General features: G+C 37.8%; 1 protein-coding gene across 3 annotated transcripts in view; it reads right to left on the reverse strand.

Annotated features, from left to right (window-relative positions):
* The window catches only part of LOC109420686 (peroxisomal acyl-coenzyme A oxidase 3), a 60,911-nt gene continuing 33,364 nt past the window's right edge, over nucleotides 1–27,547 (reverse strand). For all 3 annotated transcript variants that reach the window (XM_029853015.2, XM_029853016.2, XM_062850249.1), the window contains exons 2-6: nucleotides 13,491–13,675; nucleotides 11,866–12,786; nucleotides 11,331–11,805; nucleotides 1,339–1,516; nucleotides 1–1,262 (exon numbers count right to left, since the gene is read on the reverse strand). In XM_029853015.2, coding sequence (XP_029708875.2) covers nucleotides 890–1,262; nucleotides 1,339–1,516; nucleotides 11,331–11,805; nucleotides 11,866–12,786; nucleotides 13,491–13,625 — 2,082 coding nt within the window. In that variant the 5' untranslated portion in view covers nucleotides 13,626–13,675 and the 3' untranslated portion in view covers nucleotides 1–889. The remainder of the gene's footprint in view (nucleotides 1,263–1,338; nucleotides 1,517–11,330; nucleotides 11,806–11,865; nucleotides 12,787–13,490; nucleotides 13,676–27,547) is intronic.

The following is a 27,547-nucleotide window of genomic DNA, read 5'->3' on the forward strand; positions in this document are numbered from 1 at the left end:
TGACATGGCTCACATTATGGATTTTTACTTCGGTCACTGTAAATGCTCACTTAGAAGATATTTTCTTGTTTTGTTTCCAAAAGTTTACACCAGGGTGAGTTTATGTTTGTCTCATGCTTCGTCTTTACCGTTTCACACGAAGGAGACAAGTAACACCTAATAAAATATGCAATAAAAACTAAAAAATAGAACATCTTAATTCGGCATAAGTATAATAATCGGCAGAAACAGAACACTCATTATACAGCAATATCATGTAAGTTGTTGACATTAATTCATTCGATGTATTAACAGAACTAAGCTCATGCATTTCATCGATGTAATGAAATATCATAGAAAGTAACAGATAAGTGGAAACAGACCTCTTAGAATTGGATTCGATATCGTTGGGACTGGGAAACAGTAACATTCGGTAAAAATATGGAAAATTCAATAGTGTAGAAAATACGTTTAACGTTGTTGTAAAGATTTCCTCTTCGTGGGTTGTATATAGAAAGGGATTCGTTTTTACTACTTTGTTGCCTAAATTTCATTCTATACCGTATAAATACCTAAGATTCATAGATAAGACACATTTTTGCTTGATTTTCAGCCGTTTTTTTTCCTGCGCTGCAATCAACGATGGATTGGTGGTGGTGTGTATGAAATAGTTGAATAGATCGGGAAGTGTCCTTCCGTTGTGGTGAAGGTAGGTACAACATTGTAAGTCTTCTCGGATACACTGATAGTTTCCTCGTGAATGGGACACATGCTCCAGGGAAAGGAATCGAGATCTTCGATAATTCCAAACTACATCAACTTTGACTGGATTGCACTATTACACGTACACACATACATTCGGCTTTCGCTTTCATAAACCCGTAAATAAAAGAAACGGTTGGTCAGCCTTTTACAGCTTGCTCTTCATCTTAGTCGGTATGATGTCCTTCCACCAGGATGCCCTTTCCATCGCTCCCGGATTGGTCATGAATTGATTCTGTAGGTTTTCGTACAACCGTCCGTCCGATTTGGCAATCACCGAATTAAGAACCCAATCCGGCGGGGCGAGAGCGTCCGCTACCGAGACTGCCGCATCCTTGAATTGTCCACAGGCCTGAAGCAGCGTTGCGCGGATAGCATCTGCAAAAGGTGGCCCGGAGGCGAAGCCTCCGGCGTAGAACGAGGCCAAGTGACGATCAATGCACCACATGCCATAGATGCAGTGCACGTTGTGCAGCACTGGTTTCAGTTCCTCGGAGATGTCACCCCGTTGGCAGCGCGACCTGAAAAAAAAAACGGTGTTAACCATAGAGTCAATTCTATACAAGGTCTAGAAACAATATGTATGCTGAAACTCACCTGAAGCTCAGAAGTGCGTAGTACTCGGCGTAGGCTCGGCTCAAGTCTCTCGCCCGGTACACCTGGGAGTCGTTTCGTGCTTTGAACCTGTCGGCGCCATTGTCGCTGGACAGCTGAACCTGATCTACGGTGGACTGCAGAAGCCAGCACATCAGCCATTCGTAACATTGGGTGACGACTAGAAAGATGAAAATGGAAAGTTACACTTCCGTATACCAAAACAAATAAATTGTTGGCGGAAAAACCACCGGAGTGTTTGGAAGAACTTTGAATTTAACGAATGTTTTTTTAATAATGCTGCAGTGAGGCGTTTTTGAAAAAATCTCTTTTCAAGAGTCGTCTAGGGAGCAAAATGAATCTAGGATATTGGTGTTTTCTGCAAAGTTTCAGAAAAATGCATTGTTGGAAAATTTGCCGAACATTTAAGAGTTGTGGCATTTTTTATGGACGACCCCTTAAAGGTTTCACAGCGCAACTTTTTTTTGTCCCATGAGCAAACTTATGTGTCTTTGATAGATTTTGGATCACTAATTTCAAATCCGGGCTCAGATTTGCCCCAGCACGTCACAATTTTGAGCTATACCTTAAATTATAGGGCAAAATATGCGATTTTGAGCTTTTTTGACTGCAAGCCATTAAGCATGGCAGTATTTTTTAAGCAATCAAAAGATAAGTTGGTCAATTAACATCTAAACTGACGACTCGTGCAGAATATTTCGTTTTACGAAATCAAATTCAGACAAACCAAAAGTAATATAACTTTTTCTATGGATTTTTGGGAATTTTCGAGTGTTCTACAAAGTTGCTATTTGTGATGAAATTCACCTTCTTCTGCTCTTATGTTTTTTTATGAAATAACGCTCCAAGTAGAACAAAACCTGCATATCAATTCAAGAAATCCCAAAAAGACTCCCTGAAGAAGCCTTTGGAGAAATTCTTGTAGGAATCACGAGAAGAATTTTAGAGGAATTCCTAGAGTCATTATACTACTGTTCCAGACGGTTTTGCTTGAACTCTTTATGAAATTACAGCTGAGATTCCTTCATACTAAAATTTCTGGTGTGATTCCTATAAATATTTCTACGAAATTTCCTGCTTTGATTTCTTCGGGGATTTCCACAAGGATTCCTCTAGAAACTTTTCTTAGTATTTACCAAGTTATTCTTGCCGGAAACCCACTTAAAATTCCTCCAGGAATTCCTGGTGGATTCCTAAGAACAATAACTGAAAAAATCTCTGCTGATGTTATTTGAGATATTCTAGCACGAATTTCTGAAAAAAAAAATCTGAAGAAGTCCTAGAAAAAATTTCAGTTCCTCAGTAACCTGGTAGGAGTTCCTGATGGAATTCCAGTGAAAATTCTTGGAGGTATTCTGAGAGGAATTCCTTGAGCAGGGTCGTGCAATTTCGAAAGGAAAACATGACGTACGACGACTGTAGCAAATCGTTTCCCATGCGAACGGACTGCTGTGATGCTTCATCTCTCACCCAGCAACACACTCGTTCGTTGCTGCTACAGAAACAAGTGTGTATGAAACATGGGATGATACACTTGGATTTTCGTTTCATTTATGAGTCATTGAAATACTTCAACATGCTAAAAACACTATTTAAACCACATTTTTAAATAGTGGTGCACGCCAATAGAATGATAATTATGTTTTATGAAAGAGGATAACGAATTCGACCACTTAAATCCAATTAACCGGCGCCCGTGACCATTGAGAGACTAGCGCGCACCAGTGAGACACTAATGCTCTGACGGGTGAAGCACAAGCAATGCGACCGGGTGGGAGACTACCGAGTGCTACGATGAGTGGAAAAGTTTTTTTTAACGACCGAGTCATTAGAAAAATGTATGAAACACTTGAAGTGACTCTTTCAAATGTTGCATGAAAGTGTATCATTGAAACGAAATTGTACGCCCCTGCTTGAGATCCTTGGATAATTCAATAGAAGAATCACAGCAGAAATTTCTAGCAGAATCTTATCAGACATTCCTGGAGGAATTCTAAGAAAATTTCTAAATAGATTTCTCCAGCAATTCTAGTAGGGATGACTGCTAGGGTTTCTGCAGGAAATCCTTTAGGAATTCTAAAAGAACTCTCAAGATTAAAAAATAAAATTATTTGAGAAATCCTAGCAAGCATTCCTAGAGAAATTCTAGTAGGAATTTCTGCTGGTACTCTAAAATGTTTGAAGGAATCCTTGAAGAAACCTCTGAATGAATCGCAAGAAGAATTTCTATAGAATACCTTGGAGAAATCTCTGGAGGAATTAATGAAGGTAATAAGGGTCGGATTAAGGGTGGAGCAGGGCCCCGGTAACTATGTCTACTGGCAAAATCTATGTGATGTTGTGATTACTTCAAGTAAGACTGCAACTACTGCAGCTATTTGTGAAGTTTTAATGTTTTGACCCAAAACTTATACACATATTTGTTTTTGTTTGTGCAATTGCCCAAGATAAATTACCGGAAATCCTAAAGAAAATCTACGACTGAATTCTAAAGAATCTCCAAAACACTATAAGTTGAAGAAAAAGCTCCTGCTGATTTTTTTTTTCTTTTTTGAGATGGTTTTTGAAGAATTTGAAGAAATTTTCACAGATTTTTTTACAAAAATTGAGGGATATTTTTTTTAATACTCTGAAGTATTTTTGGAACTCCTGAGTTTGATTTTACTCAGATAACTTACGACAAGGGCCGGATTTAAAAATGTGGGGGCCCGGGGCCACAGTGTTGTGGGGGCCTTTTTTTAGAGGATATATTTTTTTGTTCATAAAAAAATCTAAAAAATATGAAGCATTCTTACAAATAAATATCATTAAGAAATTTTAATGTCGTTGTGAAAAAAAAAAATGAATCTAGAACAATAAGCAGAACTAAGGAAAATGTTGATATCCAATAAAATTATTTATTTGATCCCATGCCTACTTAAAATTCATGTCAAAGTTCCTAGAAAAACTGCAAGAAGAATTCATAGGTGAAATTTTCAAGAAATTTCTAGTAAAATTTGTAGCACAATCGGTGGTGCCGTTTTTGCGAAATCCAGAAAGAACTTCTAACAAATCAGTGCTGCAATCTGGGGAAGCTGCTGTTCGATCACCATAAAGAATGAACACTTAACAAAAACATGTTTTAATACGACTGTTAGGAGAGGTTCTGGCGGTCTCCCAAAATCATTTTCCACAAAACTTATAAATTTAAGAGTATTTTTTTTTTATAAAAAATGCTGATGAAATTTCAAAGGGAATCCATGATAAGTTCCTGATAGATTTTCTGATTTTATTTTCAAAAAAAAAAACAATTAAATGTCTCAAAAATCTTTGGCGGAAATATCTGAGCTTTTAGCCAATGTCTCCAAAAATTAGGAGCTGTGTATTTATTACGTAAGGGAATTTTCTCGATTTTTCGATATCCCCTCCCTCCCTTGTAAGATGTTTTGTATGAGAACCCGTATATTGTTATATGACGCGTAAGATTTCTCAAACCCCCGCTCCCCCATAAACCCTTACTTAATTAATGGACAGCCACTTCAGTCAGCGAATCTTTCATCCTTTAAAACAGCGTACTGACGATCTTCAAAATAATAAGAAACTCTTCGAAAATTCATGCTAGATTTCAACAGTTTTGGTGATCTACAATTTGAGTCAGTCGAAAACTGTCTAAGTAAAATAAAACTCTAGAGTACCCAAACAGAAACTTTTAAGTTTTGAGAAAAAAATCCTTTACTCCAACTCTATGAGAAATTGTTTAAGATATTTCCAAAAGCCTTAGACAAAACAACAAACAAATATAGTAGGAATTCTTTAGAAGACTTTCTTCAAGATTTCCGTTAATTTTTCTTAAGCAATTGCATAAAAAAAGCAAATGATAATAAGTTTTGGAGACCAAATTCATTATTTCAAAAATATCTGGACAAATAGTTGCAGTCTTTCTCAAAAGAATCACAACATAATGCATTAATCTTGCCAGTAGACAGTAATTTGAAGTTCTAATGACAAAGCTCAAATCAAGAGAAGTTTCTTTCACTATTATTTTTTCAGGATTCACATTTTTATTTCGTGAAGCGGAATTTTGTGGGGGGCCCTGCCCCCTGCCCCCCCCCCCCTTTCTAAATCCGGCACTGCTTACGACATACTCAAAACAAAGAACACGAAGACTGTTGCAACATTTTCTAGGGAAAATCATGTTAGAATTCAAGGCAGATTATTTTGAAGAATTCAAGTCCTAATATCTTGACTTGAGATATTTTTTTTTTAGTTTTTATTCATATGTATTTTAACTTAAATGCTAATTCTACACTCACTTGAGTTAAGTGTTTTTCTTACTGACATTAGGATGACTTTTGTCGAACTCCTGATAAAATCCATTCCTTGAGAAAATTGCGCAGAAGTAATTTGTGGTGAAATTTGCTAAACATCTGTCTGGCTGTTCCGCTAAAGATGTTCAAGTTCAATAAGGAATTCTATTGTAAATTAATTCCAAAATTTCATCAGCCACTTTTCATTTGCTAAAATTTCTTCAGCATTTTCTGTAGAATTTTAAAGTTTTGTTAAAAATTCTTTTGAAAGGTCGCCAGAGCCCCAGCAGTAGCGTTAGAACAAGTTTCTCCAGAGATTTCAGCAGAGATTCATTAGAAATTCTCTTTGGATATTGCACCGATTGCGCTTAAAATCCCATGCAACCAATTTGCACGTATAATGAAGTTTATGTTCATATTATACGTACTTTTATGCGGTAAAGTTACATCGCATAAGATGCAGTAAAAGTGCCTTATGCGTACAAAAGTGGAGGCGCTATACGTGCATTGACGGAAAAATAATATCGCTACATGACTTCAGGAGATATCTTATGCGATGAACGGTGTGCACTATTGCGACGTAATATAGCATCTTATGCGACTTAATAATAACCGAAAAAAACAATTCTTGTCACCACAGTATCGAACCAAGAACCTTTGGATTTTCGAGCCACACTTCACACTTAACACCAAACACCACTTATGAAGCAATCCATGACGACTTTTCGCGATGGGGGTGACAGCCAAAAATGTAAACACAGTGTGAGTACTACTTAACAAAGTTTCGTCAAGTGTCGTTGGTGCTTAACAAATTCCTTTGTGTTGAACTGTCACCCCGATCGTCGGATGTCAAATATACATGGTAAATAAAATAAATCAACTGATCGCATCTGTCTCATGGATTGCCTAATTGCATTCTAACTCACCTCAGTGTTTGTTGGAAATTCCAACTTGGAATGCACTTGGTTTCCCTGCGCTGTACGTGTTTGACAAGCTATCTGGGGACAAATTACGAAGCGTGATTTCCCGCACAGTTATCAGGTCAACAAAACAAAAATGATGCCTTTGTAACTTGTTTTGTAACCATAATGATGACTGTTAACTTTCTTGTAGCTTTTTGGCACTCCAGCAGCACCTCTTTTATTGTTATCACATATTACATCGCAATATACCAACGCTAACAATTTTAGCTTATGCGAGTTTGTATGCACATTGTAACGAGTTATTTTTTACTTCTAGGCGATTTAGTTTGTACACCAAGGCGAGTTTGACTGACATAATAAAAAAAGGACCAAGCGAAGTCGTATAATCATCGCAGTACGCAATTATGCGAATTCAATTGACACTTTGCGAGTCCGCTCGAACTCTTTTGCGAGTAAGTAAAGTTCGTCACAATAAAACATCAGAATATCGTCTACTACGATGTAGTTATACATTATTAAAGTTAATTTGCACTCTTATATGATTTTACCAGATACATCGCAACAAGTTCAAAAAATAACATCACATGCGATAAAAATTGTCCCTCAGCCGTATATGTAGTATATGTATGCGATAGTAAGTAAAATAGTACTTTATACGATGTACAGCGTACATCCTTATGCGATTTTTGGTTGTCTGGGTAGTCGTCATGTATTGTGATGTCGCAAAAATTCAAGTAATCGATTGATCACTAATCGAATCTGCTTATTTATGTCTTGTCGATTATCGGTATCGATTAATCGGCTATAATTAATCGGTTAGTCTTAATATCCCTAATTAGTTGTCTCGTGAACTTTTCCCAGGAACTTCATCAAGAAATTCTTTAGAATTTTTTTTCAGAGTTTTCTAGATTAACTGCTCCAAGAAGTCAACTAGAGTTAACTTTACATTAAGAAAAAAAAAATACACATTCGGCACTAGGGTGGGTGTCAAAATTGACCAATAACTTTGACACGCCCCAAACATAAATTTTTGATATTTTATTCTCTGTAGCTTGAATGAAAGTTATAAGTTAGACCGTAATATAATCGGGGCAGTCCGAGACATGAGCACTTCTAACCGCTTCCGGCATGTGCCACCCACAGAGGACATAGGACATAGAGGTTTGCGTGCATGAAGAGATTTGGTTGTTTGTTTATTTGTTTATTACCAGGGATTTTAACCTTTTATGGGTCATTCATCCCGTGAAGAGATTTGGTTCAACAGCTCAAATGCCGTGTTTTTTCTTCTAGAACCTGACCAGCAGCGCAATAAACAGCACTTGAGAGCATTGGCCAGTTTCGGGTATTCCGAAACCGGTTCCGGTAAGACCCAAAATAGTTATTTATGTTACGAGTTGCAAAAAGTTGACTTTTTCAGCACGAGTCGTACATTTATCTAACGAGGCTTGCCGAGTTGGATAAATACGAAGAGTGCTGAAAAAATCGAGTTTTGCAACGTGTTCCATACAACATTTTATGCAAATGAGTTGCATTATGAACATTATGCTACTATTTTTCATTATGCAACTCATTTCAGTTGCAAAATGAACCAGTTCGGAAAAGTTGGTCTTTATGATATCAAAATGAGTTGTATAACATAGAAATTATGATACTGAATTGCATAAAGGATGTTTTAAGCCTACATTTTTTCAGTATCGAGCAAAATTTCATCACACGACCATAGTATTATTTGACGTCTACAGGGGATAGACAAAATGATCGGGACAGGCAAAATTTTCACTTTTCAAAAAATGTTCAACTAGCTGTAACTTTTCGTCAAGTGCATCTAATATTCTCAATTTTTTACTGTAAGTTCATCAACTAGTTGTGTATCAGTGGTCAAAATTTGGGAAAGATTGGGCCATTCTCCACGAAGTAATAACAATTCTTGGAAAAGGTAAAATTATCCGATAGCCAAATTTGAGCTGTTATATCTCCGGATTCAATGAACCGAATGCAATGAAATTTTAATCATTTATGACTTATATAATGAGCTATGAAAAACCGTTGGCTTAACTTGAAATTCTTAACACGGAAGAATATTATAACGATAAGATTATTTTTCTAATAAAAAACCAAATTATCAAAAACTTCAACATCGTTTCAAAATTCAAGATGCAAATTATAGTTCATTTAATTTCCCTCTAATTGACTTATATATAAACGTGTTTTGAAGGAAAGTAACAACATAGCCGCCAACAATTTGAAAAAGTAATGGAATACATATTTAAAATAGACCAATTTGCTAAAAAATCGTGAAAAAAATAAAATCGCTATAATTTTTTCTCTTGTTGAAAATTTCAAATATAGTCAGAACTTTTCTTGAGTTCATTATAAAAGTCATGTATGGTCAAAATTTCATTGCAATCGGTTTATTAAATCCGGAGATATAAAGTTGACTATCGGATAATTTTACCTTTTTCAAGAATCTTTATAACTTTGTGGAAAATGGCCCGATCTTTCCCAAATTTTGACCACTGATACACAACTAGTTGATGAACTTACAGTAAAAATTTGGAATATTTGATGCACTTAACGAAAAGTTACAGCTAGTTGAACATTTTTTGAAAAGTGAAAATTTTGCCTGTCCCGATCATTTTGTCTATCCCCTGTAACTGTATGATTTTCATACAAATTACATTGATGATAAAAAAGAATCATTGGGTCAACCGAGGACACCGAAATGTGGCGTGGAGGTACCTGTTCTAGAACATTTTGAGCATGCAATGAAAACATGCCAATCTCATGCTTTCCCATCACGAATATCTTGATGCTTAGCAAGAATTCATCCAGGGATCTATCAAAGGATTCCTCCAGAAATTCCCTCAATTATTCCTCTAGGGACGTTTATATGAATTTATAGGGTAATCTTCTAGAGATTCCTACATAAATTTCACCTAGCATGCCTTCAGGAACTTCATCAGGGATTGCCGCAGGGTTTCCTCCAGAAAATTCCTCAAAAAACTCCTCCAAGAATTTCTCCAAGGGTTTGTCCAGAAAATCAGGGGTTTCACAAGACTTTCTTCCGAGATTCCACCAGGAATTTCTCCAGCGTTTTCTCAAGAGATTCCTTCATGAATTCTTCAAGGAATTTCTCCAGGAAATTCTCTAGGGATTCCTCCAAAAATTTCTCCAAGTATTGCTTTGAATATTCTTCCAGGGGTTCCAGGGGTTCCAAGGATTCCTGCAGGGTTATATCCACGAAATCCTTCGAGGATTTCTTCAAGAACTCCTGCATAAATTGCTCCAGGAGCTCCTCCAGAGATTCTTCCAAGAATGCCTCCAACTGTTCCTCCGAGAAATATCCAAAGTATCCCTGGAGAAATCTCTGGGTGAATACCTGGATGAATCCCCGCCGGAATCTTCGAAGAAATCTCTGTAGGAGCTCCTGAAGAAATCCCTGGAGTAATTGGAATCTCTGAAGGGATTCTTGGAAATATTCCTGCTGGATTTTCTTAAGAAATCCTTGCGAAAATATCTGAAGGAAAGCTTGCAGGATTTCCCGAAGGAATGTCTGTAGGATTTCCTCAAGGAATCCTTGGGGGAATTCCTGGATAATTTTTTTGACGAATATCTGGAGGAGTTTCAGGAGGAATCTCTGGATGTTTGCTTGGATAAAATCTTGAAAGAATCCCTGCATGATTTTTTGGAGGAATTCCTGGAGGACTCCCTAGAAAAATTTACGGAGAAATCCCTGGGCGAATTCCAAGAGAAATCCCTAGAGGAGTTTGAAGAGCCATTCCTGAGAGAATCTCTGGAAGATTTTCTGGAGAAATGTCTGGAGGAATTCCTGAAAAAAAAAATCTTGTGTGGAATCTTTGGAGAAATTTCTTTAGGATTCCTAGAAAGATTGCCTGGAGGAAATCTTTGAGATATTGCTGGAGTAATTTCTGGAGGAATTTATGGAAGAATCCATGTATGAATCCCTGGAGGATTCCTTGCATGATTTGCTGAAGGAATTCCTGAAGGCATCTCTAAAGAATTCCCCATGTCAGCGGTTGTGTTAGTGAGGTAATAAATGTTTATCTAGGTGTAACTTTTTGTAAAGTGCATCAAAAATGCTCAAACTTTCACAATATGTGGATCAACTACTTGTCTACTAATGGGAGCGGTACATTTGGCATAAAGTCATTTGGCATAAGGTCATTTGGCATAAGGTCACTTGGCATAAAGACATTTGGCATAATGGTCATTTGGCATAATGGACATTTGGCTTAATCGAATTGCACCCTTCTTTATTATGCCAAGTATCCATTATGCCAAATGACCGTTATGCCAAATGTATTTATGTCATGTGACCTTATACCAAATGACCTTATGCCAAATGAATTTATGCCAAATGACACAGACCCTCTACTAATGGCCAAAATTTGGTCATGAAGTTAGAGCAATTCGATTAAAATACATTTGATTGCCATTATTGAACTGTTATGTATATCGCCGGATTCAATGAACTGAACTTAAACAACATTTACCTGTGTTGGAACTGAATCCCGACTCAGGTTCGATTGCACTGAAATTGTTTTGACATTTTCTTGTTCATTCTCTGCCGATCCAGTTCCAACCAAGGCTTAACAATGAAATATATCGGAATCAATCATAGATTCTAAAAGGAACAAGTTATAGAGTAAATGTTCGGTTCACACTCCGGGTGCAACAAATTCTGGATGTCTAAGTTATAGGGGCAAACCAGACTAAGAATTTTTCGTCGCCCTTTCGTACTTACATTCCGGACTCTCCACCTTGCAGCCGCTCTTCACGATGGCCTCAAAGCTATTCTTCAGAATTTCATCCCTCCGCTCTATAAAGTTGGCCGTTCCCACGGGGCTCTCCACCTTCGCTCCCTTCCACTGCCTCAGCAACCAGTTAGATGCCTGCTGCCCCAACACGTTGTTATCACCCTCGTAAGTACAGCTGGGATCGTGATTGTTCCTCAGTTCACCCAAATTGGCCGCCTTCAGATAACCGTGACCACCACACGCCTCACGAGACTCCTGGATGGCATCCCGTGCCGTCCACGTGACTAGCGGCTTCGAAGAGGAAACCAGAGCATGGATCTCCGAAACGATTTGCGTCAGCAGCTCGAAACCGTTCGATTCCGCTTGGGACTTTTGAACCGTTTCCAGGTAGATGTCGGTGAGGGCGTGTACGGAGACCTTAAGTATGCACGCCGCAGCTAAGTACGGGAAGATTCTCCATTGCTGGAAGGAAGAGGAACTTGAGAAAACTTCGATGAAATGTAAAGAAACAAGATGACTTACGTGCAACTGATACTCAATAATTGACTGTTCCGGTCCTTCCCTCTCCGGTCCAAACTGCTTCCTAATTGCGGCGTACCGAGCTGCTATTACCGCCGCATGCGATAGCGTGTTGGACGATTCCTGCATGATACCCAGACGTCCGGCAGAGAACGATTCCAGCACAGCGCCCAGAATTTTTCCCGGTTCCGTAAACGTGCACTCGTAAACTCCTTCCGGTGTGACGTCGCCGGTCCGGTTCAGCAGATTTTCCCTCGGTATCCGGTAGTTGTTGAACATGACGAACCCGTTGTCGATTCCGTTCAGGCCGATCTTTTCGCCGATGTCACCAACGATCACGCCGGGATATGGTTGTAATGTTTTAGGGTCCCTAATGGGCACAAGGAACCCTTGGAGACCGTGATCCCCATCGCTGGTGTACATCCGCGCAAACAGCAGGGCTATCGATGCTGTCTTTCCCAGATTACCGATCCAGCACTTAGCCGCCTCGAAGTCCGGCGTATTGATGACGAACTCCTGCGTCTTGGGGTCATAAGTTGCGGTTGTGCGACACCGTTTGGTGTTGCTTCCATGACTGACTTCGGTGATGGCCAAGCACGTTATGATCTCCCGGTTCCACGCCGCGTTGTAGACCGCTGAATGTCGCTCGGTTCCCATGGCCAGCAGAGAGTTTGTGAAAAGTCCTACTCCCAGGGCGATTTTAACGGACATGCTTGGACATACGGAGTGCAGGGCTTCGTTGATGCTCATCAGATACCGCACCCGGTATTTGTAGTCCATGGAGTACACTTCTGCTGGGGCCAGTTCCAGATCTGCCACTCGATTGACCTGCTTTGCTGCTCGTTCTTTTTGCTGATCTGCGGTCAATGTGGAGGTAACGGGTGTGAATAGGGGTTCTGATTCCAGTTTCCTCCACACATCATACTGAAAATAAAATATGATAATGTTAATACTAATTTTAAAAGATGAGAAAATACTATTTCCAAAACGTTTCATCGAAACAAATGCTCAAAACTAGTGGGTAATGGCGGAGGACCATTTGGCGAAATGTACTGTTACATGGTGAAGACTCGGATTTTGCTTGACTGAATCCTGCTCTTTGGCTTAGTTTGATAAAGCGCCGGTATAAAAAATACGAAGTCGATGGCTCAATTCCCACTAGAACGTGTGTTGAAAAGTTGCATTTTTAGGCAAATATGATCTTCAACATTTTTTCTTTTGAAAGAATGCTAAAAAGACAACTTTGCGATTAAAATACTATCAGTTTCAACCTACTCAATTTTTAGACTTATGTAAGTATATAATTTAGCTTTTTAATAGTTTCCTGTCTGAACCATCTAAAATCCAAACCATCCTTATTTTTATATTTATACTCATGAACAATTTAAAATCTCAAACTTGACAATCCGGAAAATCCAGTACTGCGGCTTCAAATAGTTTTTTTTATTCTTTAATATTTTCATAAATTTTAGCATAGGACTAGTAAGTTCTATACAAATAGGGACCTTTTCTGTTAACATCCAAAAACTTTCAAACGAAAACAAATTTCACGAACAACGATAACGGATAACAGATATTCAAAAGAACGACTTTTGAGAGAACGGTTTTAACTATTCTATGCCTCATACCTTTATTCGAGCTAGCGTTGAATTTTCCAAAACCAGTTTGAAGTCTTTCCAGTTGAATTTGGCTCTGCTCCGGTATTCGCACAGTGGACCGCGTGGTACATCCGGGATGATTCGCCGTTCATCATCTGTCGGCATTCTCGGGCCGGGTGGGTGGCAGTTACTCGATTGATTACACACCCTAACAGCTGGAATGATAGATATTCGGAGGATATTACAAATCTGCAAGTTTACCGAGAAAAACTTTTAGGGACTGTGTATTGGATTTGGTCACTAAAGTGAAACCCCAGATGCTGTGTTTGAAACTATACAAGTGTGAACTAAGCTTAACAACTGTGTAAATTCCGATGCGATAAAGCAATTTCCTCTTTACTTCATACAGTCTAGCGACATACATACTTGCGAGTAACTTGAGCTCCAAGCTGCGACAAATTATTCATTTCAACGAGCACAGCTTGCTCAAAACAGTAGATACACGTACACTTGGTGGAATGGTAAGAGTTACTCTTTACTATGAAACTATGAATGTAGAGAACAAACAGCAAACTACGAGTGGAGGCAAACAAAATTTAAAGAACTAATTAAAAATTCAAAACACGTTGTCATGTTTACGACCGAACCGAAGTGAGGCTCAACTAAGCTAGGCTAGAGAAAGTTTCGTTTGAATATAAAACCGAGTGCGGTTACAATCAAAACGAAATCAATATTGACGAATTTCGCGCCAACTCGACCAACGGTTGGCAGCACCCACTCAGAATCGAACGAAACTTTGTGGGCATAAACAATAGGTCTTTCTAAGCAACTTTGCATATTTTGTTTTTCGAAATTTTTCAAGAGTAACATTTGAAGAGGGCCTAATTTTTTCATAGATTTTTTTCAAATCGATGTAACTCAAAAAATGACAAGACCTACAAAAAAAGTGTTGTATGGCGGACTATCGTGAAATTCCATGAAGTTTTTTAGAAAAATATCCAAAAAATACAAAATTAATTCCTACACTGAAAAATAAAGGTTTTAAAAATTTAAATCGATATTACAAAAAACCCTATGTTTTTAAATCGATGATTTTTTTTTTCTGGAAAAAGGTATTTCAATTACCTACATTTTCTCCAAACAATGTTGCTGTGACATATTTAAGGGAAAAAAGTTTTTCTAACAAAAACTTGTTTCATGTCTACATTGAGTGAATATTTTTCATCGTGTTTCGTGCCAACATGGCCATATATAGGTTCAGCAGCCTCTCACCAACCAATGAAACTTTATGGAAGTTCAAAAAATTGTTTAAGAAGCAACTTTGCATAATCTAATATTTATCTAGACTAACATTTGAAAAGGGCGTATTGGAGTGACCCACACTTATAAGAAAAACCCGATTTAATCCACCTATGGTGAACAGAACCCTTCTTACACTTATTAAAACTATTGTTGTATTATTTGTATTTAACATATTTATTTTGTGTGATGGACCAAAAGTTCTAGAAAATATTGTGGATTTGGCATCTAGTGAATTGGTTTCCAAAATAGCATCATGGACCATGGACTAAACTACCAGAAATGCCAGACACCTTCTAGAATCTTGCGTGAAATTTTTAAAAAATAGCTTACATATTCTGGAATATTGTATCTTTTGTTAACTGCCAAAATATCTTGAATCGATTTACAAATGGATAAGAAAATCAGCGAGATATACTTTGTCTAATATCTCTTAATCAGTCGATTAAATTATCTCCGAAGTACTTGGTATTCATGGTTATGGAGCAAAAAGGACAAAAATGATATATCTACTAAGTTAATCAGTTTTGGTATTAGCTAGTTATTTTCGCTGTCCGGTTCTTGCATTTTTCCCACAATATATAAATTCAAAGCTTTCATTTAACATATTGTTGGTTTTCATAAGATTTCCATGTATTTGTAATTTGTTATTTATAATTTTATTGAAAACAACAATACACTTTGTCAGCATTATTTATTGAAAAATAATTTCCCATAGACTGGTCAAAAACTTATGCAAGATAACAAGTATGTGAATAGATTAATAAAAAGGAATTTATTGAAATACTTTTTTTTTTGAGATTTTACCCTAGAGGGCATTCATCTCAGATTGAAATACTCTTCATAAGATATCTCAGTAATCAAATGTCGAATCGAAATAAAATTTCAGGGCCTTATGTGTACAAGGATATTGTAGCTTTCAATCGGTGCTTAGAGAACCCAAATCGGTTGACAGACAGCTGATATATTTATTATGGTACCCTTGGTCAAAAATCTCTCAAAAAGTTAACCTTACTCCCAAGAACTCTTTGAAAGATATCTCGGTAACCAAATGTCCAATCCTAATAAAATTGTATAGGGTTCTACTAGAATGTTGTAGCTTTCATTTGGTGCCAGGATAACCGAAATCGGTTGACAGACGGCCAGAATATTTATAATGATACACTTGGTCAAAAATCTCAAAAGGTTTAGTTGTATAAATCCTAAAAATTCTTCGAAAGATATCTCTGTAACCAAATGTCCAATCAAAATAAAATTTCTGGGCGATCTACTAGGATGCTGTAGCTTTCATTTGGTGCCAAGAGAACCCAAATCGATCGACAAACGGCCAAAATATTTATTATGATACACTTGGTCAAAAATCTTAAAAAGTTTAGATGTATGACTCATAAGTACTCTTCGAGAGATATCTCGGTAACCAAACGTCCTATCGAAAAAAAAATCAATAGCGTTCTACTAGGATGTAGTAGTTTTCATTTGCTTCCAAGAGAACTCAAATCGGTTGACAGACGGCTGAGAAACGTGCGTGACTTTTTTTTGTAACGCACATACACACACACACATACACACATACACACACACACACATACAGACATTTGCTCAGTTCGTCGAGCTGAGTTCATTGGTATATGAGACTCGGCCCTCCGGGCCTCGGATCGAAAGTCGGTTTTTCGAGCGATATTTATACCCTTCTTATGGGTGTAAGAAGGGTAAAAAGGCTTTTCCTACATACATTCCGTGATATTTTTGCTACTGTTTATTAAGCTCAAATATTACAAAGAGATAGTAGCTTTTATGTATTTGATGAAATTGCATTTTCATGTATAACTAACTTGTGTAACCAAATATGATCATAAAAAATCTGTTGACAAACGGCTGAGAAATGTATTATGATACATTTTATCAAAAATCTCTCAAAAGCGTAAATTTCATTACTCCTTAGTACTCGTGGAAAGATATCTCGGAAACAAAATGTCCAAACGGCATGAAATTTAATAGCATACTACTTGGATGCTGTAGCTTTTATTTGATGCTGAGAGAACTCAAATCGATTGACACACGGCTGATTCATTTATTATGAAGCATTTTGTCAAAGACCTCTTAAAAAGTTAAGTTGTATTACTCCAAAGTACTCCCCGAAAGATATCTCGGTTACAAAATGTCCAATCGGAATGAAATTCAAAAGCGTTCTTCTAGGGTGCAGTAGCTTTCGTTTCGGGCCTTAAGAACCCGAATCGGTTGATAGACGGCTGAGAAATTTATGGTGATACACTTTGTCAAAAATATCTAAAATAATTAAGTTGTACTACTCCCTAGCACTCTTTGAAAGATATCTCGGTAACCGAACGTCCAATCAAAAAAAAATCAATAGCGTTCTACTAGGATGTAGTAGCTTTCGTTTGGGGCCTTAAGAACCCAAATCGGTTGATAGACGGCTGAGAAATTTATGGTGATACACTTTGTCAAAAATATCTAAAATAATTAAGTTGTACTACTCCCTAGAACTCTTTGAAAGATATCTCGGTAACCGAACGTCCAATCAAAATAAAATTCAATAGCGTTCTACTAGGATGTAGTAGCTTTCATTTGCTTCCAAGAGAACTCAAATCGGTCAACAGATGGCTGAGAACCGTGAGTGACATTTTTTTGTAACATACATACACACACACACACACACACACATACACACACACACATACACACACGCACATACAGACATTTGCTCAATTCGTCGAGCTGAGTTGATTGGTATATGTGACTCGGCCCTGCGGGCCTCGGATCGAAAGTCGGTTTTCCAAGCGGTATTTATACCCTTCTTATGGGTGTAAGAAGGGTAAAAAGGCTTTTCCTACATACATTCCGTGATATTTTTGCTACTGTTTATTAAGCTCAAATATTACAATAGTAGCTTTTATGTATTTGATGCAATTGCATTTTCATGCAGAGCTCCTTGAGAAACCAAATTTGATCATAAAATAAAAAAAGGCTTTTCCTACATACATTCCGTGATATTTTTGCTACTGTTTATTAAGCTCAAATATTACAAAGAGATAGTAGCTTTTATGTATTTGATGCAATTGCATTTTCATGTATAACTAACTTGTGTAACCAAATATGATCATAAAAAATCTGTTGACAAACGGCTGAGAAATGTATTATGATACATTTTATCAAAAATCTCTCAAAAGCGTAAATTTCATTACTCCTTAGTACTCGTGGAAAGATATCTCGGAAAAAAAATGTCCAAACGGCATGAAATTTAATAGCATACTACTTGGATGCTGTAGCTTTCATTTGATGCTGAGAGAACTCAAATCGATTGACACACGGCTGATTCATTTATTATGAAGCATTTTGTCAAAGACCTCTTAAAAAGTTAAGTTGTATTACTCCAAAGTACTCCCCGAAAGATATCTCGGTTACAAAATGTCCAATCGGAATGAAATTCAAAAGCGTTCTTCTAGGGTGCAGTAGCTTTCGTTTCGGGCCTTAAGAACCCGAATCGGTTGATAGACGGCTGAGAAATTCATGGTGATACACTTTGTCAAAAATATCTAAAATAATTAAGTTGTACTACTCCCTAGCACTCTTTGAAAGATATCTCGGTAACCGAACGTCCAATCAAAAAAAAATTCAATAGCGTTCTACTAGGATGTAGTAGCTTTCGTTTGGGGCCTTAAGAACCCAAATCGGTTGATAGACGGCTGAGAAATTTATGGTGATACACTTTGTCAAAAATATCTAAAATAATTAAGTTGTACTACTCCCTAGCACTCTTTGAAAGATATCTTGGTAACCGAACGTCCAATCAACATAAAATTCAATAGCGTTCTACTAGGATGTAGTAGCTTTCATTTGCTTCCAAGAGAACTCAAATCGGTCAACAGATGGCTGAGAACCGTGAGTGACATTTTTTTGTAACATACATACACACACACACACACACACACACACACACACACACACACACACACATACACACACACACACACACATACACACACACGCACATACAGACATTTGCTCAATTCGTCGAGCTGAGTTGATTGGTATATGTGACTCGGCCCTGCGGGCCTCGGATCGAAAGTCGGTTTTCCAAGCGGTATTTATACCCTTCTTATGGGTGTAAGAAGGGTAAAACATAAAATTCAAAAAATGCTAAGCCTTACCTCCTGCATCGATTGTTTGGATTCCCAGAAGCTACGTTCAGCATTTGAGCGAAATCGATTTAGTCTAAGGGGTGATACACAAATTATGTTACGCAAAATGCGACCTTCTTCAACCCCCCTCTCCCCTATGTCACGCTTTGCGTATGGGACCTCACCACTGTTTGTATGGGTCGTCACGTTCTGCAAAACCCCCTCCCCTCCTAAAGCGTGACGTAATTTGTGCATGGCCCCTAATGGGGCGCTCAACGAGCATGAAGTTTGTATGGGAAAACTTGGCCAAATGTATGCAGAAATCTGAAGCTTTTGATTTTTGCCGCTAGGTGGCGCTGCAAGTGTTCAATTAATAATAATTAAAAACCTTAGCTATTCTTGTAGGTGACGATATGCCAAACAACTTTATCGAAGACCGCAAAGTGATCCTAAGCCTGTTAAAAATTTATACTCTAGGTAAAGTGAGGTGAAACATTATTGTCGTTTTTCCAATACATGTAAAGGAATATCAATAATGAAATCCCAATGCTTCGCCTCACTGACGGATCACTTACGGGTCTTCAACAAAGTTGTTTGGCATATAGTCACCTACAATAATACCAATGTGTTTATTAATTGAACGCTTACAGCGCCACCTAGCGGCAAAAATCAAAAGCTTAAGATTTCTGCATACATTTGGCCAAGTTTTCCTATACAAACTTCAAGCTCGTTGAGCGCCCCATTAGGGGCCATGCACAAATTACGTCACGCTTTAGAAGGGGAGGGGGTGAGGTTTTGCAGAACGTGACGACCCATACAAACAGTGGTGAGGTCCCATATAAAAAGCGTGGCATAGAGGGGAGGGGAGGAGGGGTTGAAAAAGGACGTATTTTGCGTGACATAATTTGTGTATCACCCCTTAGACTAACTGGCCGGGGTTCTGCTAAACCGAACTAAGAGCCAAAAAGTTTATTCCGAGATATTTAAGGTTAAAGTTCAACCACTCACAAATAAACAACAGCTAAGGTTATTTGAAACTTTTCCGCACACATGTAACTTACAAGCCTTTATTAACCATCAGAAATGAAGAATGTATGCAAATTAATTGAAATCATTAATAAAATTATATTTAATTTCTCAGTATTTTGCACTCAGTTCACTCTGGCTGAACAAAAACATTGGAATATGGTTAATAGTTCAGTTTGGCTGACTGTGTTTCTTTGTTTCACAGAAAACCAGTCTGATGGTGAAAAAAATCTCGATTTTTCATCGTCCATGAAGTTTGAAGTCGATATCACTCACAATCCTGTCTTGAATCCTGTACATGAATCAAAGAGGACGCGTATAGTATGGTAGCACGGAGGTCTCAAAATAGTTTGAAATATGAACGGCGGAAGCCCTCCCAGTTCAGCCCTTCCCGGGTAGAGGCTAATGGCAAACAAAGGACAAAATAATGACTGGTTTTGCCATCATATCTCGTTTTGCCATTCTTCTTTTATTATGAAAAACTTAAAATGGCAAATCAATAGCAAAATATACAATCATAGCAAATCTTGTCATTGATATGTTATTCATGAATAATGCTAAATAACACATCAATAACAAAAATTACTATCATGATAAAACTTGCAATTTAGCACCTTTTATAATGAATTGTATAAAATATCAAAACAATAACATAAGTTACATTCCTAGCTAATTTTGCCATTATTTTGATATTGTGAGTAATTATTTATAAACATTAGGCACCATAACATATTTTACTCTTAATATACCATTAACTATTATATTGTATATTTCAAGCACAGACAAACAGACGTAACACTCTGATAATTCCCATCGTTCACCGATTTAATTTAATTTGTTCTTATTCTGTTATCAATAACTCAAGAATGTCATATTTTGTTATTTACCGATAACAATTAATTTGGGTCTTATTTTGTTATAAATATCTCAATAATAACTTATTTTGTTCTTCAATTTAATTCGCATGCTTTACCATTACTTTGTTATTATAATGGCAAAATAAGTTATTTTTAAGTTTTTCTGCTACCAAAATTTTGTTATTATTTTTGTTATTTTAACTCTTATTTCAAACAAACAAATAACACATTTTGCCATTCAAACATTCTATTTTAATGGTAAAATTTGCCATTCTTTTGCCATTAAGCTCTACCCGGGTTCCCACCCATTTTTTTTTCACCGGCGGTGCATGTGCATTGTGCAGGCACAGAACAAGAGTGATGATGTCCTGCATGTTCTGAGAAAATGTAGGTAATTGAAATACCTTTCTCTAGAAAAAAAATCATCGATTTAAAAACATAGGGTTTTTTGTAATATCGATTTAAATTTTTAAAACCATTATTTTTCAGTGTAGGAAATAATTTTGTATTTTTTGGATATTTTTCTAAAAAACTTCATGGAATTTCACGATAGTCCGCCATACAACACTTTTTTGTAGGTCTTGTCGTTTTTGAGTTACATCGATTTGAAAAAAAATCTATGAAAAAAATTAGGCCCTCTTCAAATGTTACTCTTTAAAAAATGTCGAAAAACAAAATATGCAAAGTTGCTTAGAAAGACCTATTGTTTATGCCCACAAAGTTTCGTTCGATTCTGAGAGGGTGCTGCCAGCACCATAGAAGGGTTGGCGCGAAATTCGTCTATTATGCAAAAGTAACTTCAACGGCGATTTAATTTTGAAACTGTCGAACAGGGCAGATTTCAGACAAGGCGCTCTAAAGTAAAATAGAAAACCCAAAAATGAGGGGTTAGTCTTGAGGTGAGCATTATGGAATCACACGCAATGGTTAATTCTGGCTTTGCTCACTTGCCAAAAAGATTACAAAGAGATTTTCAGATCAGCTGAAACTGTCGAAAGATGCAAGATATTAAAAAAAAGTCAAAGGCACTTCATGCCACAACGATGCCTTCCTGAATCATTGAGCATTGTTTATTGTCAATTTTGTTCAGTTGATGAATGTACCTAAGTCCATGTTCATTGAAAAACTAATCAGCGTAATTTAGGGACATTGGCATGGATTCGCACACGGATTCGTTGATTGTGAGGCAAATCCCTTACCTCTCGGATATTCCACCGAGTTAGAAGGTAGATGATAAATGTGACACAGTTTCTAGCTTCCTGCTGGAACGGGTTTGTTGGCCGTTCTCATGGCCTGGGGTGCAGTGAGTAGAAAATGTGTAACTGTCGAACTTCCTTTACACAATACGACTACACGCAGACAAATGAGACTTGTTTAAAACAATGAAACGCATGGTTGAATTCAAAACTGAGTATTTACTTATTCCAAAGTTGTATTTCTTTGTTATTACTTAGATAGAGTTTATCGATCAAAACAACCAATTCCCATCGTTCCATATAATGGGTAGTACGGAGATCGCAAGAAATTTCTTTGCCTATCTCGATGCGTGGAAAATTCAGGCAAGGAATCGCTCAAGAAATGAGAATGCGTCGCTTAATTCCGGATCCTAGTACGGAGCTGAAACGAAACGTCAAATCAAATGGGGCTTGCTGTGTTAAATTTCTTGACCATTTCCGGTCACGGAAAAATAATGCACTGAACGAAAATTACTTGAGCGATTCCGTTTGAAGTGCATACCTAGCATAACGTTGAAAACTTCATTTGTTTAATTGTTTCAACAAAATTGGGACCACAAAAACGGCCCGGAAGCACTCACACATCTTTAAAACTCTTACCCCAACATCGCCACAACAAAGAAAGTGTATCAAACCCATCACCCCAACTTCCAAGTGCAGTTTTGGCCGTGATGGATAACGCGCAAATACTCAAGACAGCATCCGCAAAAAGTTGGTCGTTTTCCCCCTTTTTTTTCTTTCTCCTTTCCATCCGCCTGCCGAGTGTCTAGAAACAGATATCCGAGTTGCCCCTGGAGCTGCCGTCACCAATACAAACACGTTCCGGCTTTGTTGGTGACAAAAGTGCAGTCGTTTAAAACAATCCGTTATTTTATGTTGGAACTACCAAACCTCTGTTTGTTCTAACAAACCGTCAAAAATTTCGACAAAAGAAAATAGATATTTGTATTATCAAACAATGGAACAATTCAGTTTAAACTAGAAATCAGTTTGTCGCTATAGTAAACTGGATATTCGGTTCATTTGAATTAGAATTTAATTGTGTTTACAATTTATTTTTCTGTATGTAACCAACATCATCTAGCTGCAAAAGTTTGTGAAACGTCAAACGCAATAATGTTTACATTGAACAAGCTGTGTGGTTGCGCCGACAGGTTCTTCGTCACAGCTTCTAGCTGAAAAAATGTTCTTTAAACAGCTACAAAACACTGCTGTTTTGTGAATATTGCAATATTACAAAACTTACTATATAAAAGCATCTGTTTTATTGGTTGGGACTCTTATTCGATTTACACATCTTCCGGCAAATCTGCCGGGGTAGGATTGAAGTGCAGAAAAAGCAGCCCAAATAACTCCACAGCAAAGGAATGGATAGCTGTAAAGTAATTGTGCAGTAGCTATATATCCCGCTTAAAATTTATTTTGACAATAATGTTTACATCCGACAAGCCGTGTTAGTATAAACTTTATTACAGCAATAGCAGTAATGATATCGCATAACGGCCTTCAAAGCGCTGCTGGTTTGTGGATTCGTCAGTATTACGAATTGTTCTGTATAGTAGCAGCTGTTTTGTTAGAGGGGACTCCTTCTTCTTCTTCTTCTTCTTCTTCTTCTTCTTCTTCTTCTTCTTCTTCTTCTTCTTCTTCTTCTTCTTCTTCTTCTGTATGGCTCTACGTTCCCACTGGAACTTGGCCTGCCTCTCTCCAACTTAGTGTTCTTTGAGCACTACCACAGTTATTATTAATTGGAGGGCTTTCTTTGCCTTCCATTGCATGAAATAGTATATTGTGGAGGCAAGCACAATGATACACTTTTTTCTTTTTTTTTTATGGCTCGACGTCCGCATTGGGACTTGGCCTGCCTCGCTTCAACTTAGTGTTCTTTGAGCAGTTCCACAGTTATTCATTGAAGAGCTGTCTTTGCCAGCCAGTGCATGAATTTGTATATTGTGAGGCAAGTACAATGATACTCTATGCCCAGGGAGTCGAGAAAATTTTCCCGACCGGAACGGGAAACGAACCCGCCGTATCCGGATTGGCGATCCATAGCCTTAATCACTAGGCTAACTGGGAACGCCTATTCAATTTATTCAAGTTTTCACAACTTCCGGGAAATCTCCCGGAGGTAGCCCCAGCGTTAAGTGATTGATTTCTAAAAACCGAGTTTGATAGCTGTATAATGCATTTTTTTGCAGTCGTGTATTATCTTATGGTTTATATTTGACTAGTTTTCCTTTTATTCAGCGTTGACTGCTTCAATTCGATTGTTATACAACAGAAAGCAAATGATTGAAGCTCACAGTATGCGGCAGGAAAAGATGCGAAAGTGTTTTTCAATTTCAAACCTCATTTTCGTCCATTTGACGTTTATCAATCTATGTTTTAACGTTCCATGATCTCGAACAGGCTTATTTTCTGCAAAGTTATTTTGAAAAAATCCCTTTTTTGTCACAAACGTTTACAAAACAGCGCCTGAAGCTTAAGACAATCAAAATTTTCAAATCACTGAAAAGTACACAGGTCGCTAAATTTCATATCTGATAAAACAAAACTTTTAATTTTCTCTACAATATCATCATATATATGTGTTTATTTCATCTGGTATGTGAAACTATATGGCTCTGGATTAGCATGGCCCGGTTTTTCATCGAATTGAAGCTAATTTTTTACTATTTTAGCCATTTTGTCTTATGACCATTGGGCGCGCAGTTTATTAATATAAATTTTTTAGGCTTACATTATCATATGTTAAAAATCGAATATGTTCGTTTTTATTTTGTAGTGCTAGAATACAGACGTTGGCTGATACACTGTCATGAAAAAATAATCATATATATCCCATATTCAACGTGTGATAGCGCTTTGAACTTTTCGCATTTTTTCCTGTCGCACCCTGTATAGCGATGAAAATGTTAGTTGTGTAAAACGACCACTATATATGGCATAAACAGATAGCGCCACCGTAGCCTTGTGTGTTTGACATAACTCCGTTGCTGTCACAATATTAATGTACATATACCGTGGTGCTTCTGTATAATTGTGGCGAAAAAAAAAATGGCTCCATTAATCCATTTCAGAAAAAAAAAATGCCCGAAAGAGTTCTAGGAGGAATCCAGAATGGAATAAGGAGTACCCGAAGGAATTCCAGTAGAAATCCCCAAAGAAATTCCAGCAGGATTCCCCAAACGATATCCCGTAGGATGAAATTCTTGGTTGAATCCCCGAAAGAATTCCAGGGGGAATACCCAAAGGATTTCCAGACGGAATTCCCTGAAGATTTTAAAGAGGATCCTTCGAAGGAATTCCAGGAGAAATCCCTGAAAAAAATTGGAGGCATCCCCGAAAGAATTCCCGGACGACTTCCCGAAAAAATTTCAGGAAAAATCCTTGAAGATTTCCCAGGTGTCTCCGAAGGATTTTCAGGTGGAATCCCCAAAGGATTTTCAAGAGCAATACTTTGAGGGAACTTTGAGGAATCATTGAAGGAATTCCAGGAAAAAATCCTCAAGGCTTTCCAGGATGGATCCCTGGAGAATTTCCAAGAGTTTCCGAAAAAAATGCAAGAGGAATTCTCAGAAGAATTCATGGAGGAACACCACAAGAAGGATTCTCTAGAAGAAATCCTGGAGGAATTCATGTAGGAACTGCATGAATAAATCCTGGAGATATGCCTTATTAATTTTTTATAACCCCATGAAGAGAGAGGAAGCCCTAAAGGAACTTCAGTAGAAGTTCCAGAAGAAACCTCTGGTGTCTCTGATGAAACTCCACGAGGCATTCCTGAATCCACATGAAAAAATCTCCAAAAGTACTCCAGGAGCGATCCCTGGAAGAACTCCTGTACGAATCCCTTAAGGAAATTCTAGAAAACTCCTGGAGAAATCTTAGATGGAACTCCTGGACTAATCCCAAACCGAAATTCTGTAGAAATCCCTGAATAAACTTCTGAGAAATCTCTGAATTCTTCAACAGTTGCCCTTATATTCTCCTGTAAAAAGCTTTGAAGGAAATCCTGGGGAGATCCCTGAAGGAGCTTCTGAATGAATCCCTGAATGAATTGCACAATAAATATCTGAAGAAACATCTGCACGACTCCCTGAATCTCCTAGAGAAATCTCTGAAAGAACTGCTGGACTAATCTCTGTGATAATTCCAGAAGGATCTTCTGGGGAATTCTCCTGATGGATCTCCTGGAGGCCTCCCTGAATCCTCCTGGAAGAATCTCTGAAGAAACTTCTTGAGGAATACCTGAAACAACTCCCTCTGGAATAGCTGAGGGAAATTCTGAAGATAAAACACCTGCATTCTGGGGAGATCCCTGAAAGAGCTTCAGGAATCCTCGAAGGAACTTCTAAATTAGTTCTTGGAGGAACATGTAGGAACTCCTAGAAATCCTTTCTAGGAGGAATTCCTGATAGATCTCCTGGACTAATTCCTGAAGGAACTCCTGCAGGTATCCCTGAAAGAACTTCAGCAGAAATCTAATAAGGAACTCATAGACTGATCGATGAAGGAACCTCCTATGGGAATTCCTGAAGAATCTGATCACTGATGGATCACGGATCTTCTAGAGACATCCCTGAATCCTTCTGGATGATTTCCTAAAGGAACTACTAGTGACATCTCTGAAAGAACTCCTGAAGAGCTCTCTTAAAGAACTTCTGGAGAAACCCCTCCAAAATATACCGCTATCCTTAAAAAAAATATATGTGATGCACAAAAATCTCGAAAATGTCTAGAAATGTGTGCATCAAATGCGTACAAAATATCCATGGATTTTATAGTATTCAAACAAAAACTTGAGAAACGACCGACGAAGAAGAAACGAAATTCTCGCAGATCACAGGGCTTAAATATACCAACCAACTTCTTCGAGTGCATTATCCCTCTGAAAACAATTGTTGAGGTTTAAAATGATTATGATCACGAGTTTGGCGACTAAAATAGCGTCTGTTCTGGTATCCAGCGGTAAAATATGAACTGCTCCTCCACCGGAAGCTATGCCTAAGGTGGCAGCCCCACCACGGTGGATAGGGGACCTTAGGCCAACATCCTGCTGCTTCCGAAATCCTAAATTAAAATGTACAGACACCGAAACTGGAAGAATACGAACAGAGGGCAACGACTTTTAACGCAAAACAACGGCCAAGAATTGAAACTTGGAATGTACCAACCCAGCAGGGTAAACTGACATAACTAGCTAATTCGGCGTGCCGTATGAAGCTTGAGATCCTTGAACTGAGCAAAGTCCGTAAGGAATGAAACAGTGTTCCTTGGATAATTAATATATTCAATAAAACATGAAACTCCGTGCGGAGCGGAGTACCAAATGGGAGAATGTAATAACTTTCCATTCAATCAAAAAAAGCCTGATGCCAATTTAAGTGGCTCTGCCTAAATTAATTACTATTATCATCGTCGAGCGTGCCCAGACCAAGCGATCGCGAATTCTCGATAAAAAAAACGCCAAATTGGCAATCACGCTTTGCAAACATTGCCGACGACCAACCGGCCGGTACTGATAAGATAAT

The sequence above is a fragment of the Aedes albopictus genome, chromosome 2, assembly GCF_035046485.1.
Source record: "Aedes albopictus strain Foshan chromosome 2, AalbF5, whole genome shotgun sequence".
NCBI classification, from domain to species: Eukaryota; Metazoa; Arthropoda; class Insecta; order Diptera; family Culicidae; genus Aedes; species Aedes albopictus.